Source organism: Marmota monax, unplaced genomic scaffold (genome assembly GCF_021218885.2).
Source record: "Marmota monax isolate L192 unplaced genomic scaffold, Marmota_monax_Labrador192_F-V1.1 WCK01_AAM20220418_F8-fsc00278, whole genome shotgun sequence".
Taxonomy (NCBI): Eukaryota; Metazoa; Chordata; class Mammalia; order Rodentia; family Sciuridae; genus Marmota; species Marmota monax.
The window spans coordinates 1,428,067-1,444,101 of NW_026694626.1; the positions used below are offsets into that span (position 1 = coordinate 1,428,067).

General features: G+C 35.1%; 1 protein-coding gene across 1 annotated transcript in view; it reads left to right on the top strand.

Moving 5' to 3' along the window:
* Positions 1-16,035, top strand: part of Kcnh8 (potassium voltage-gated channel subfamily H member 8) — a 368,692-nt gene that overhangs the window by 224,183 nt on the left and 128,474 nt on the right. Inside the window, exon 6 of the mRNA XM_046422707.2 lies at positions 14,925-15,082. Within this exon, the coding sequence (XP_046278663.1) occupies positions 14,925-15,082 (158 nt within the window). The remainder of the gene's footprint in view (positions 1-14,924; positions 15,083-16,035) is intronic.

Sequence of the window (16,035 nt, forward strand, 5' to 3'; positions counted from 1 at the left end):
AAAATAACTGAAACATATTTGTTTCTGACTGTACTGAAAGAGTGGAGAAGTGGGTATCTGACCAATAAGTCATTAGGACAAAATATAAAGACCATAAATATATCTGTACATATGTGATCACCTGATTTATAACAGAAGTACAACTGCAATGCTTTGGGAAAATGCTGTTTTCAAAAACAGTGCTGGATCAATTGGATTTCCATCTGGAAAATATTAATCTTGATTCTTGTTTCACACTATGTACAGAATTGATTGCAGAGGGATTGCAGACAAAAAAGTGAAAATTTCAAAATGGAACTCTTAGAAGACATCATAGTAAAATATCTTAATGATCTTAGGGTAGCAAAATTCACCTACACAAAACAGCATTCATCATCAGAATACGCTATTCCTGTAAACCAGGGGGAAATGGGGACTTTTATTAGACAGAAGTCCTGAATTGATATTTCATAAAAGATGATATATAAATGTGTTATTCGTGTGTGCATAATATCATTAATCACTAGGGAAATAAAAATTATATCACCACCACCAGAATAGCTAAAATTAAGAGAGAGAAAATACAGAAATTACCATGGATTGGAGATAATATGGAGCATGTTGAAATTTTATATATCACATGTAGAAATGTAAATTAGCAGGTGTTCCTGTTAAACTCTTTGCCAGTAACTATTAAAGCAGAATACATACGTATTTGGGGACCCAGTAACTGGAATTAGATAATCTACGGACATGCCATGTCTGTAAAAACTAAATATAGCTAGACAGATATAGAGACATAAATATATACATATGTGTATATACATACACATATGTATACCATTTTTACGAGCATTAACATCAGTAGCCCAAATTTTAAACAACCCAATTTCTATCGCAATAGAATTAATAAATAAATTTCTGTAATTATACCAAAAAATACTCTAGAGAAATAAAAAAATAATGAGCATGATACCAAATTGATAATTCTCATATATAAAATCTCCAGAGAAGCAATCTGTGCCCCCCAAATCACATTATTCCATTTACATGAAATTTTAAACTCATCTAAGCAAAATTAACCCGTGATAATCAGGACAATGGTAATATTTTGGGAGTTAATGCCTCGTCAGAACAATACAAGAATCTTCTAGTGTCCCGCTCTTAGTTATATTTCTATCCACTGATGATTACAAAGATACTTGACTTTGGGAAATTCTTTAAACTGCTCACCCACTTAAGATCAGTGCACTTGACAGTGTACATGCCATTCTTGAAATACATTTTCAAAAGAATGTTTAACAATTTTGCGTGTGGTAACCTACAGTTGAAATGCTAAATTGTATCTTTATGATTCTAAAAATTAACTGAATTTTAAAAACAAGTCATAGATATCACTCACACTATGTCCATTGTGGCTCACCTATGGATTTTGCACATTGTCTCTTGGCATGTTGACATAGATCTATCTTGTCACATGTTTACATAATCATCAAGGCAGGGAGAAAGATAATGTGAGGAATCATAACCTACCTCTCTAAACATTTGCACAGAAGCATTTCTGCTTTCATAATTTGGCCAAAGCAGATAACAGGGACACACCTAGACTCATCAGTGGTGGAGAAATGCGATTGTACCAGGGGGCAGGGAACCATATGTTTGGTAAATAACGCTAATGAGTGCCACAGCTATTGAGGGAATTATTTTCCTCAAATATGAAAATGAACATTATAGTCCTAATTAAAATATAAGGAGATATGTAATTGTAAAAGTATCTAACATTTTTTCTCTCTAATGAGCATATATGTAAGATTTCACATTGGGCCAAATATTAATTATGTCAATGAATTTTACTATTTATCTCAATCTTCATTAATAATTGTGTTACTGGATAATCGATATATGCGTCAAATGAAACAAATTGGCTCCAAATATTAATTTTTTAAGTTATGTGACTGTGTGTTACAAAGATAGTCCTTATATTTTAATTATTACTTCAACTTGGAAATTTTTCCACCTGATCACTATACCTATAGACTGAACAAGTGTTATCAAGACTTTCTACAAACCAAATAAGAATATGCTGAAATCAGGACTCCAATAGGTTTCCATTTAATCATTAAGTTGTTTTATTTTTTTAAAAAAATCCAATAATTCCACAGTTTAATATCTCATTGGAGTTATACATCATTGAAAAAGTGAATAATTTATCAAAAGTCAAAACTGGTAGTCTGTACGCACACCAGTGTGCCTGGTTTCTGGAAGTCTTTTGATACGCTGGATTTCTGTAATAAAATGAAAACAATGTACAAGGTCAATATAATACAACTAATTAGTTATAGGCTGTAAGTGGAGAATTTTAATAGATATCTGCTGGGAGTATGCACTGTCTCCTTTGACCTGCCAGCAAATTCACCGTCATGCTTACTTATGCATCTAAAGGTGAATAACATCAGATAATACAAACATGAAAACCCTTGGCTATCACACAAAGCATGCTTGTTTTAGATACCTTTTCATCTTTGAGTGCCAAGAGCTCTGCACAGGTCAAAAAACACAAGTTCTCAATAGCAGTATTTATATAATACTTAAGTAGATTGAAAAGCTGAAAAGTACAGCTATACTTAGCTCTTTCAAGAAGAACATGAGTAGTTTTGGGAGCAATGCGTGTGAAAATCAACATAAAAAGTTTTAAGTTAGCAAAAGTTTATTTTAGAAAATAGTATTGTAAAATTTCTTTTCTTTAAATCCTTCTAACAACTGCTTAAACTGCACTACTAAAAGCATTAAAATCAATTCTAAAAGCATTACTAGAAGAATTATATTTCCCTCACATTTGGCAAAAAATTGGTTAGACAAAAAATCCTAATAATATCAAGGATTGTATTGATAAGGCTACAGATTAACAAGAATTCTGAAGAGTACATTTTTGCTAATGTCTCACAGTGGACCATCTACATTAGGATGGTAAATTTAATTCCAAGAACTTTACTTCTCAAAGGACAGTAATCTTCTACCAGAGTGATTTTCTTTTTCTTTACTGTGTTAAAGACTAGGAAATTTCTTTTCAAAATTAAAATTTATGAGGAGGCTCATTTATGTAAAATGAGTAAAAACACAGCCTGAAAAGACCAAAAGATGGATGAGTGGAAAAGGAGGTTGCTAAAGCCCCAAAACTCTCCCCTGAGACCCATGAAACTTTGTTGTGATGTACATGAAACTCAAGACTAAGATCAGGCTGTAAAGAGGCAAATATATCAGTAAGGGGCAGTTAAAAGAAATGAAGATACTCAGCCCAGGAAACAGAGAAATGAATATGATGACTGAGGATGAATATTTATAGAATGGGCTTTTGGGTGGGAAGGGATAATGTATTCTGTGTTGCTGCTGAGGACACAGCTAGAACTAAGGAAAGAGACTTACTAGGAAGAAGGTGTTTCCTCTGATTTGAGAAAAGTTAAGAACTACCTAGTGATGGGCATGTCCGACTAATATGGTGCTCCCCCAAAGCAGCAAGCTCACCATTATCAGAAGCATTCAGTGACTCGTTGACCCTTGTCCTTATCAAGGGTGTCATGGATGGGATTCCTGCTTTCGAAGAGATACTAGGAGAGAATACTCTTAGGTCCCCTCCCTCCTATGTGGGTCCATACGTTGTTAATGTTAAAGGTCAAAGCTTATGAGTTCACCATAGACTGATGACAGGGACCCTATTAATACAAAACAGAAGCCAAAATACCAGGATTTCAAGGAGACCCTGTCTCTAAATAAAATATTAAAAAGGAGATATTGCTCAGTGGTTAAGCACCCTGGGTTCAATCCTCAGTACCAAAAATAAATTAATAAATAAAATTACTGGGATCTATCATCCCTCAATCCACCTGCTTGCAATTTTTTTTTTCATCCTCTCCTTTTCTTCCAAATGCAGTTGTACTTAAATGTTGTTTCTCACTGGGTCTGCTGCTCTATTTTACATAAATCTTTTACTTTCAAGTAAGCCCAGAAGGAAAAATGCTGACAAGGGTCAAAAGATAGGAAGATCTTATTCACTAATATTGGTGACTGGTTGCAGACATCCTTAGGATTGTTAAACCCTTGGGCCTGTCAATCAGCTCTGTCTTCTCCCCATACCTTCTAGTTAAAGTGTGCGGCAGTGACATCATACTGTGCTTGAAGGAGTGCCTCACAAGCAATGGAAAAAGACAGATTATCTTTAGAATGTTATTTGGCAGCTGGCTTAGTTAAAGATCCCTCCACCCACGCTCTACTACATTGATTAATTTTTAAAGGAATGGCTAAATTAAGTTATTAATTATTTGTATGTAGTGCATTTGCTCTCATGCACAGTGTTATATTTTAATTTACTTTTTAACAAGTAAGCCAATGTGATTTTAAAATGATTCCCCATCTGGCATGTAGGCTAATAAAGAAATCTACTAATTTATGCCATATCAAATTTAGCCTCTTTTTTTTGTACTTTCTAATTACATAGTTCTCAAGAAAATCAAACTAGAAAAAAATGTATTTAACCTCTCTGCTTTTTAGTACATATACATAGCTATTTAGAAATGGAACATTCATTTTTGGAAGTCCTAGGAATATGAAAACTGTATATGACAATTCTATCTTCTGTTATTTGACTTTATTGTAATCATGCTATGTGAAATTGGAATGACAACAAAGCAAACCGATCATCTTGCAAAATAACTGTCATCTGAATTATCAGAGAATTCATTTATGTTCTTCATTTTGGTGGGGTATATTATGATCAATTTTTCAAAATATACTGTAAATCACATAAAGTATGTATGGTAATTCTTTCTTACTTATTTACTCATTACATTTATTACTGTACCATGTGTCACATTGGATTGTTTATACATATGCAAGCCCAAGGAGATATTAAAGTGGGTTAGTCAGCTTTGCATCACTGTGACCAATAGGTCCAACAAAAACTTAGAGAAAGAAAATTTTATTTGGGGGCATAGAAGTTCACTCCATCATCAGCCAACTCCGGTGCGCTGGGCCAAAGATGAGGCAGAACATCATGACAGAAGGGCATGGTGGAAGAAAACTGTTCCGTTCATGGCAGCCAGGAAGCCAAACAAGAGCTCTGCTCACAAGGGACAAATTCTAAACTCCAAAGGCACACTGTCAGTGATCTATTCTTCCATCCACACCTTACCCATCTAAAGTCACCAGTTAACAGCTTTCATAATGTGATCATTTCACCTGTGAAAATTCTTGCAATTGTCTCCCACATGAGCTTTTGGGGGACACCTCATATCCAAAACATAAGGTTTGAGGTGGCAAATTCTTTTGAATTAATTTGCTATGAATTTGGAATATTTCTCCTGATTCAACATGTGTGAGTGTTTTGAACCCACAGATCATTGTACACATTAACTATTATTCATGTATTCATAGGGGGCTGGGGTTGTGGCTCAGCGGCAGAGCACTTGCCCAGCATGTGCGAGGCACTGGGTTCAATCCTCTCAGCACCACATAAAAATAAATAAATAAAATAAAGGTATTTTGTTCAACTACATCTAAAAAAATATTTTAAAAAACAATACATAGGATCAACAAGAAAGGTTACATATAAAAAATCTGGATATTAATGAGTACAGGTCCATGTTTTTCCACATGAATATGAAACAAAAATATTATACTTACCCTTTCTAGATGTCTCAAAATGAAATTATACTGCTGCCTTTCAGATGGATCATGGATTGTCTGAAGGAGACCATGTTCTTACTGTAATAGTTGAATTGCATTGATTTAATTAGCCAGACATACAAAACTCTTATGGGAAGTGAGACCATCAGACTGGGAAAGAGTGGCTGCATCCAGTATTTGTGAAGCTCCACTTTGCCCTTGAGTCTCTGAGGGATGCCAGATCCAGAAAGCTCTTTTTTCTTCCTCATCACAATCTGATTTTGTTCTGAGTTTCCCTCACTCTGAAAGAACTTGTACTGGCCATCTCTGCCTTCTGCTCAAGGGGATACTCACAATCATGGAGTTCTGGTTCCTGAACACTGCCACATGCTCACCAGCAGGAGGAATGTCCTTGCTCCTTTGTTTCTGAACAAAGCCTCACTCTTGTGAATCAGAATCAAAGAATCAAAGAAAGTTCACTTCCCAAGTGTGATTCTGAGACTCTCTCCTAATATTATTTTTACTTGGTTGGTGCTGATGCTGAATTTGATCTGAGGACCACAGTGCATTTTCCTTCACTGATCTGTCGTTACTGGCTCTAAAATATATTTGGGAGTGCAACAGTCTTTTACATAATGGAAAGACAATGGAATCAAGTGTCAAACAACAGCCTATCTCTTAGCTGATTACTGTCTGCGTGATTAAGTCAATTTATTTAAATCTTCTGAATCTTTGGTAAAATTAAGGTCACAGTAGTCTACCTGAGAGATGCAGCATGGAAACCGCACAAACTGATAAATGCAAAAAAAAAAAAGTCTTATAAATATCCCATATCTTTTCTCATGAATATGACAAAAGTGGTTTTGTTTCATTTGGTTTTGAACTAAGCTACTCAAAATTGACACTAATTATTGGATATACCGCTACGCAACTATTTTATATAGGCCTGGAAATCTTAGGATGTGATCTATCTGGGATTTTCCCCCTGAAAATAAACATAAAGTATTCAAATATTTCACAAACAGATTTGCACATATAGACTTGAACACTATTTTTGTATAAAAGTCTTATAATGACTTCTTTTTTGCCTAAAATTAGCATATCTTTTTATCTAATTAACTCAATTAAATAACTAATTCTTTCCTTAAAAGCTTTCTAAATTGATAGTCTGTAGTTATTCATCTAGTATCTATTCTACTTAGAAGTAAGCAACTCTGTTTTGTTCTTAGTCAACCACATAATTTAACCATAGTTTAACCATAACATTTTTAGTTTTTAAAAATGTTTGTTGTACCGATCCACCCAACATCTCTCACATTCTTCATGCTTCCATTCGTGGGAGTACCCCATGCATGCAGATTGCAACAATGGGTTTTCTGAGAAATTTGTAGTAGACCTGGTGGTCAGTTAATAAATATGCAACGAACTTGTTCCTTCAATTTCAGTCTTTTAAAATATATTTTCTATTTTTAATTGACAAACAATAATTGTACATATTCTGATACTCATATATATATATATATATATATATATATATATATATAAATATATATAATGATCAGAGCAGGATAACTGGCATATTCCTTACTTCAAACATTTATCATTTCTTTGCAATACTTGGCTCTCGTGAACACTGTTATATTTTCATTTACTTGGTAAGTTAAATTTGGTAACAATTTAATTGTTGGTAACATTCAAAATGCTCTGAATGTTAAAACATTTTGAAATGTACAATTAATTGCTGCCAATCATAGTTATCCCACTGTGCTATAGAACATTAGAGGTTATTCTTCTACCCAACCACACTATCCCTTTAGTTTTATAATGAACTTATAGACTTAACCTCAGTCTGTGTTGCAGAAACAAAATATCACTGATGGGCCTGATAAACAACTCTGGATTTCTCAGAAGATGAGAACCTAAATCTTTTACGTGAGCTTCTTAGAAACTTTAAAATTTAAATGTCTGCTTTACTTCAAGAACTGTGACCTGATCATTTAACTGTTTGGTTAATGAAAAATTACAGGAGAACAGAAGGTAAAAGAGAAGGACAGGGCTTCAAATTGATGCCTTAGAGTCACCCAACACTCACCTGTTTTTCTCCAAGGTAGAATCAAAAGAACTAGAAAGCAACTTAATATCAAGGTGGGTGATTGTGAGGTAACACAAAAGTATAATAATAGAATAATAGACATGCAGAGACTTGGAGAAACCCAGAGACTTTAGATAGTGAAAGACGGTAAAACGGAGCACCCCAGCACCAGTCCCATGGCAGCAGGTCAGAGGGTAGGGATAGAAGTGAAAGAGGAAGAATCCCAATGAATGCCACTGGCACAGCTGTGCAACCTGAAGAAATACAGTCTAAACAGACAGTAGATGGGATCTGAATAATAAACTGGCTCTGGAGAAGTTTCCGGCACTTCCCAGAGTATTCTCACAGTGCCATAACATGGAGCCATCTTGAGAAGGTCTGGCTTAAAGTTCTGGAAATCAAATGTCCAGGCATCTTCCCATCCCCAGATGCCCACAAAAATATTGCTGTATTGGAAACTTCCTTGATAGTCAATTTGGCCCCAGGGTAGAGATTCTGACACTAACCCACTGAGAATTATATATGGTGGGAAATTGGACTGCAATATGTAAGGGAATGGAAAACACTTCCCCTTTAAAACTGAAGTTCAGGGAGCCATCTACAAAAATCCAAGGGAAGGAGTAGCTATGTGTGATTTTGCATGGGATCTAAATATTGTAACACCTGAGTTAGGAGTGATGATTGCAAGGGGCCTAACTCCACCACTCATCCCCACCCCCCATACAGATAGTTGTGACTCCATCACCTCTCCCTGCCCTCAAGAGTCCATGCTCACGGAACTATAAAATAAATCTTTGTAAATCTTTGCCTGGGGAGTTCAGAATTTCACCTCTCAATGCAGGGCATCTGAGAAGTATCCCAACTGGCTCTAGTCACAAACCACCACACTGGTCACCTGACAAGCACATCAAAGAGAAGAAAGGGTACAACCCCCAGCCTTCAAGGGCCACACAGCCTATGACATAGAAAGAACCACAAATTAGCATAGGTTGATGATTCATTCTTGCCCTCATAATCAAGCACTTTGATGGAAAAGAAATTGTTACTTTTTATTAATAATTGTTGTTACTGCTTCCTTTGTTTTACTTCAAATTAAATTTATTTTTTAACTTTTTTGTTTATTCTACATTGTTTTTGCACTTTCATTTCTGTTGGTGTGTTTATTTGGTTTTCCCTTTATTTTCTTATTTATTTTTATTGCTTCCTAAGAAGATCCTCACATAAAAGTGAAAGAGATGTCCATCCTAATAGATACACGAATATCAACATAGAAAAATAAATAAATAGATCGGAGCCAACTTTTTCTTCTATCAGACGCAGAGTCTCTGATTTGATATCTAGCTCCTTGATCCACTTTGAGTTAACTTTTGTGCATGGCGAGAGGAGGGGATTCAGTTTCATTTTGTTGCATATGGATTTCCAGTTTTCCCAGCACCATTTGTTGAAGATGCTATCCTCCCTCCATTGCATGCTTTTAGCTCCTTTATCAAATATAAGATAGTTGTAGCTTTGTGGATTAGTCTCTGTGTCCTCTATTCTGTACCATTGGTCCACCCTCCTGTTTTGGTACCAGTACCATGCTGTTTTTGTTACTATTGCTCTGTAGTGTAGTTTGAAGTCTGGTATCGCTATACCGCCTGATTCGCACTTCCTGCTTAGAATTGCTTTTGCTATTCTGGGTCTTTTATTTTTCCATATGAATTTCATGATTGCTTTATCCATTTCTACAAGAAATGCCGTTGGGATTTTGATTGGCATTGCATTAAACCTATAGGGTCGGGCTCCAAATTCCTTAATAGGACACCCATAGCACAAAAGTTGATAACAAAAATCAACAAATGGGACTTACTTAAACTGAAAAGTTTTCTCTCAGCAAGAGAAACAATAAAAGAGGTAAATAGGGAGCCTACATCATGGGAACAAATTTTTACTCCTCACACTTCAGATAGAGCCCTAATATCCAGAGTATACAAAGAACTCAAAAAATTAAACAATAAGAAAACAAATAACCCAATCAACAAATGGGCCAAAGACCTGAACAGACACTTCTCAGAGGAGGACATACAATCAATCAACAAGTACATGAAAAAATGCTCACCATCTCTAGCAGTCAGAGAAATGCAAATCAAAACCACCCTAAGATACCATCTCACTCCAGTAAGATTGGCAGCCATTATGAAGTCAAACAACAACAAGTGCTGGAGAGGATGTGGGGAAAAGGGTACTCTTGTACATTGCTGGTGGGACTGCAAACTGGTGCGGCCAATCTGGAAAACAGTATGGAGACTCCTGGGAAAGCTGGGAATGGAACCACCATTTGACCCAGCTATTGCCCTTCTTGGACTTTTCCCAGAAGACCTTAAAAGAGCGTACTACAGGGATACTGCTACATCGATGTTCATAGCAGCACAATTCACAATTGCTAGACTGTGGAACCAACCCAGATGCCCTTCAATAGATGAATGGATAAAAAAAATGTGGCATTTATACACCATGGAGTATTACGCAGCACTAAAAAATGACAAAATCATAGAATTTGCAGGGAAATGGATGGCACTAGAGCAGATTATGCTTAGTGAAGCTAGCCAATCCCTAAAAAACAAATACCAAATGTCTTCTTTGATATAATGAGAGCAACTAAGAACAGAGCAGGGAGGAAGAGCAGGAAGAAAAGATTAACATTAAACAGATACATGAGGCGGGATGGAAAGGGAGAGAAAAGGGAAATTGCATGGTAATGGAGGGAGACCCTCATTGTTATACAAAATTACATATAAGAGGTTGTGAGGGGAATGGGAAAATAAACAAGGAGAGATATGAATTACAGTGGATGGGGTAGAGAGAGAAGATGGGAGGGGAGGGAGGGGGGATGGTAGAGGATAGGAAAGGTAGCAGAATACAACAGTTACTAATAGGGCATTATGTAAAAATGTGGATGTGTAACCGATGTGATTCTGCAATCTGTATTTGGGGTAAAATTGGGAGTTCATAACCAACTTGAATCTAATGTATGAAATATGATATGTCAAGAGCTTTATAATGTTTTGAACAACCAATAAAAAAAATTAAAAAAAAAATAAAAAAATAAATAAAAATTAAAAAATAAATAAATAAATAAATAAATAAACAAGGCAATGTGCACCTCCTGAAGTTTATAATTCTTTAGTAAATAATTCCAAATATATCAAAATGGTTGAAAAGTCAATGAATTCAAAAGAATAAATTATTTAAAATCTCAATGAATTCCAAGAGGATACAAATGAGCACATAAATGAATTAAGGAACACAATGCAATTGTCAATGAGAAATATAGTAAAGGAATACGAGATTTTGAAAAGAATCAAACAGGAATCTTGGAAATGAAAAGTCCAATAAGTCAGATTAAGAACTCAGCTGAAAGCCTCCTAAACTAGATCAAGTTGAAGAAAGTATGTTGGACTTGAAAACAAGATTGAGTAACATTCAGATAGTAATAAAGGGAAAAAATATGAAGGAGCAGACCACACAAATTTATGTCTGGGTCACCAGTCAAAGACCAGAATTATGCTTAATTGGAATACATGAGGAAAAAGAACTACATGCTGAAGACACAGAAAATCTATTCAGTGAAATAATGAAAGAAGAAGTTTTCTAAATCTTGGAGAAGATGTGGACATCCATATAAAGAAAGTCTTCTAAACCCCAAATAGCATGAATGGAAGAGAACCTCTTCATGACATATTATAGTTAATTGCCCAAAGTACAGAACAAAGAGAGGAAAAAGCTGCACGACAGAAGCACCGAGTCATATTTAAAGGAAATCCATCAGAATAACAGCAGATTTTTCAGCAGAACTAAAGGCCAGGAGAGCATAGAATGATGTATTTCATGTGTCCTGAAAGAAGATAACTGCCAACTGAGATTACTATACTCAATAAAATTATCCCTCAGAATTGAAAAAATAAAGATCTTTCATGATAATGGAAGCATAAACCAAGAGAATGCATTACTAAGCTGGCATCAGAGAAGATATTTATGGGAATCCTACACCAAAAGAGGAAGAAAGATAATAATAAGCATGATCGCACTACAGGAGTAGACACACAAATGAGAAACAGGAAGGATTCAGACACTATTAATAAAGAAAATAATCAAATATTTAAAATGAGTAAGACAAGAAGCAACAAACAGAATGTTCAAAAGAATTTTAAGAAAACCAACAAAATGACAAAAACAAGTACATACCTTTCAATAATAACCCTGAAAGTAAATGGTCTTAATTCTCCAACTTAAAAGATGAAGACTGGCTGATTGGATTAAAAAGCAAGACCCAACAATATGCTGTGTGCAACAAATTTACCTGACCAGCAAAGACATATGCAGACTGAAAGTGAATGGATGGAAAATTATATTCTATGTAAATGGACCCTGAAAGCAAGCTGGAGTAATTATGCTCATATCTGACAAAACAGACTTCAAGCCAAAACCATCCTGAAGCATCATAAACTCTTACTACATAATGATAAATGGAATAATCCATCAAGAAGATATGATTATAAATAAATAGGCACTAAATATCAGAGTACCAAATTTTATAAAACAAACATTACTGAACATAAAGGAAGAGATAGGCCCTAATACAATAATGGTGGGTAACATCAATACCCCACTCTCACTGACCCCTCTCACTGACCCCCTCTAGACTCCCCCCAAAAATTAACAAAGAAACATCAGAGTAAAATTAGACTATAGATTAGGAATTAGTAGACACCTAAAGAACATTCCATCACACCACTCCACACACAATAGTCTTTTCATCAGCACATGGAACTTTCTCTAAAATACATCACATGTTATGCCTTCGAGTAATTCTTGGGAAATTCAAATTTGAATATGAAGCACTTTGAAATTACTTCACTCAGAACTTGCTTCCTGACCTGTGAAGTATCTGTATTTTGTTAAAGCCACAAAACCTAAAGCACTGAACTGGAACTCAGGAGACTTGGAGCTGAATCTTGCTCTTTCACTGACAGCTGGGGAATTCAATGCTGTGTTTCAGTATCATCATCTATGTGACACTGGGCAAATTACTTGACCTCTGTTATGCCCTAATTTCCTCATCTGGAAAAGACAGTAATAAAAGTATTGGCATTTTAGTATTATTGAAAAGAGTTAAAAGAGATTATGATTATAAATGGTTTAGAACAATACTCAGCTCATACTAAGAATGTGTCTTGTTGTAATTCCTATATTATCTCCCTTTACAAAGCTATACTGAGAAGCAAATGACATAATGAAATTTTATTTATTTTTTAACCACTATATAGCAAATTACCACCAATTTAGCAGCTTAAAACAACACCTGTTTATTTTCTCACGGTTTCTATATGTCAGGAAATCTAGGAATGGCTTAGCTGGATTCTCCGCTCAGGGATTCAAAGGGCTGACATCATGTTATCTGAGGTGTGTGTGTGTGTGTGTGTGTGTGTGTGTGTCTATGTTTTCTTCCCTAGACCTTAGATTCTTTTCCCAGCCCCATGTGGCTGTTGGAAGAATTCGTACTAAGGTACACATCTCTAACTAGGTGTCAGCCTGGTATTCCTCTCAGCAATAAGAGGCCCCCTGCTGTTCCTTGCATGTGGTCCTGTCCATCATATGTCAGTCACTCTCTTCTTACTGACTTCCAATATCTTTTCACCAGATGAAGAAAACTTCCTTCTTTTAGAGAGCTTGCCTGATCTGTTCACCTAGGATAATTTCCCAGTTTGTCACAAAATATAACCCGATCACAGAATGATACCTCATCATGTTCACAGGGGAAGAGACCAAATGAGGACCAGGTCATTGACAGTTGTTCAGAATTCTCCCTTCCACAAATGTGAACATGAAGTGAAAATTAAAAGTAACATACAAATATAAAATGAGCATTTTCATGAGTAATTTTTACTGTTGTCATCATCATGATATGAACAAATTCTATCTCATACAACACTGTTCTTATTTTCAGTGGTTTAAGTTAGATGTAAAGATTATCCCAATCCATCTGATTATTATGCAGCTCAGAGCTTAGTATTGGTTTTATAACTCCTCAAATTCCTGTGATCTTTGGCTGAGATATTTATTTCCCACATATCCTGCTCCGCTCCTTGACTAACAAACCATGGTATTCTCCCCAAAATAAAGTTCCATGGAGAAATTTTTTTTCTGTTATTGTCACCATTCCATAAAACGCTCAACAATTACTATCCTTTCATGTGTACCAATACATAAATTTCCTGAGGTCTGCTTTTACTTGATCTTAAGACAAACTAAGGAAAATATCTTAATGATATTAACCAGGAAGTAAGAGGACAGTCTTAGAGATGCTTATTCATAAGCAACAGGAGGGAGCTCAAAGGACTCACTTAGTTATGGATTTGTCATTTAACTAGCACTCACGAGGACCTCATGTATTCTAAAAAATCTCAATAAAGTAATAAAAGAGTCTGTATGGAAAAGTTGAAATGCTTACATAAAGTGTTTATATTTTTTTAAAAGAGTGGGAAAATTTAACCTCTAAATCCAAACAAGAAATTTCTGGTATTTTGTTAACAGGAGTGCCTTCAGGACAGGAATGAATTTCATATTCTCACAGAGATTAGTAAAACTTTAATACATGGAATTGGGTAGTATTGCACAAATTATATCTGTGTTCAAATAATTTCTTATTTTGTTGGTTACATGATCTTGGATGAATGACTCTTCCTCAGCGGGACTTAGTTTCTGCCTCTTTAACATGGGATGTTTGAGGATTAAGTGAAATACCCCATGCTAAGCTCTTAGAACAATGTCTTTACACAGTGAGTTTTTAGCAAATTATGATCTTTGTTCTTATTGCTTTGATCATTTATTTTAATCATCATACCACATGACTCCAAGTTTGGAATGTAGTAAATGCTCAGAAAATATTACTTTCTTCACTCTCCTTAAACATGTTTGTTGAGTTGAACTGGATCCATCAAGGAGGGTGTTTTGAACATTAGTAATTAACAGGTTAAAAAGGTTATTGTTTAATTTTAATTTTATATGTTTTTTCTTCCTCTTTTCCTCCCTGGTTGCCTGCCTGACTTCCTTTCCTCCTTCCTTGCTTCTTTCCTTGTCTTTCTCCTTCCTTTTATTTTATTTTATCACCCCTCCCCATCTTTCTTTTCTTTCTGTCTTTTTTTTCCCCAAGCAGATATTATTTTAAATTTCCGAACAACTTATGTCAGCAAATCTGGCCAAGTTATTTTCGAAGCAAGATCAATTTGCATCCACTACGTCACAACCTGGTTCATCATTGATTTAATTGCTGCCCTGCCCTTCGATCTCCTGTACGCTTTCAACGTCACAGTGGTGAGTCAAGAGCTTGATTCCACACAGCGTTTAAGCTTGCTTTCACCCCTATACTTACTTTTTCACACGTTCAGGTTTAAAATGTTTACAGCGATTTGTGTTTCCCGGGATTTGTGCCCTCAATAAAACTGCCAGGGTACCCAATACCATGCAGGCTACATTCTCCACTTGAGGAAGTTACTTCCTTGGAAATCTGTATTACCTGTTTTTATTCATACAAATACCCAGAACCCAGACTATTTGAAAAATTATCATAAATATGGACTCAATAAACAAATCCTTTGATAAGGAAACCATCTGTAGGGATATAACCATTACTTTGTATTATCTAAAGAGATATTTTCTTCCAAAAAATTGGTGGAAAGTTTGAAGAATTCTTTCCCCTTTTATGATCTTTAACTCCCTATGATTTCATTATTCCTTGGCAAAACCAATGCAAGACCAATTAATATAGAGAGGAATGTTGATATTAAAAAATTAAATTAATTCAGTCATTTCTTATAAATTCTTATAAAAATGTTGGATGGAGTAGAAACCTGAATGACACAATGATTGACAAAAAAGTTGAGAATTTTCTTGAATTTGTATTAATACTCATAAATTTTCCTCTTTCTTCCTCTAACCCCCTTATCCTTATGTCTCCTTACAAGAAGGTATGCCCACATACAATAGTAGCTACTTCTACTATTTGATGATGGATATCCTTAAAACTTTCAAACACTTCTTTATAAATGGAGAGACTTTTAAGGAGGTCATTTTGAATCATAAATGCAGTTTTCTGCTTAACAACTTCAGCATGTAAAAATTTTCTTTAACATTATTCAAAGTAAATAAATCTCCCAGTCAGTTAACTGTCTTTCATAGAAAACATATCCTTCATTAAAAATTTAAAGGTATAGCTTTCAAAATGAAACAAAGAGATAGATGTTTCAAATATAGTCATTATTGACTTC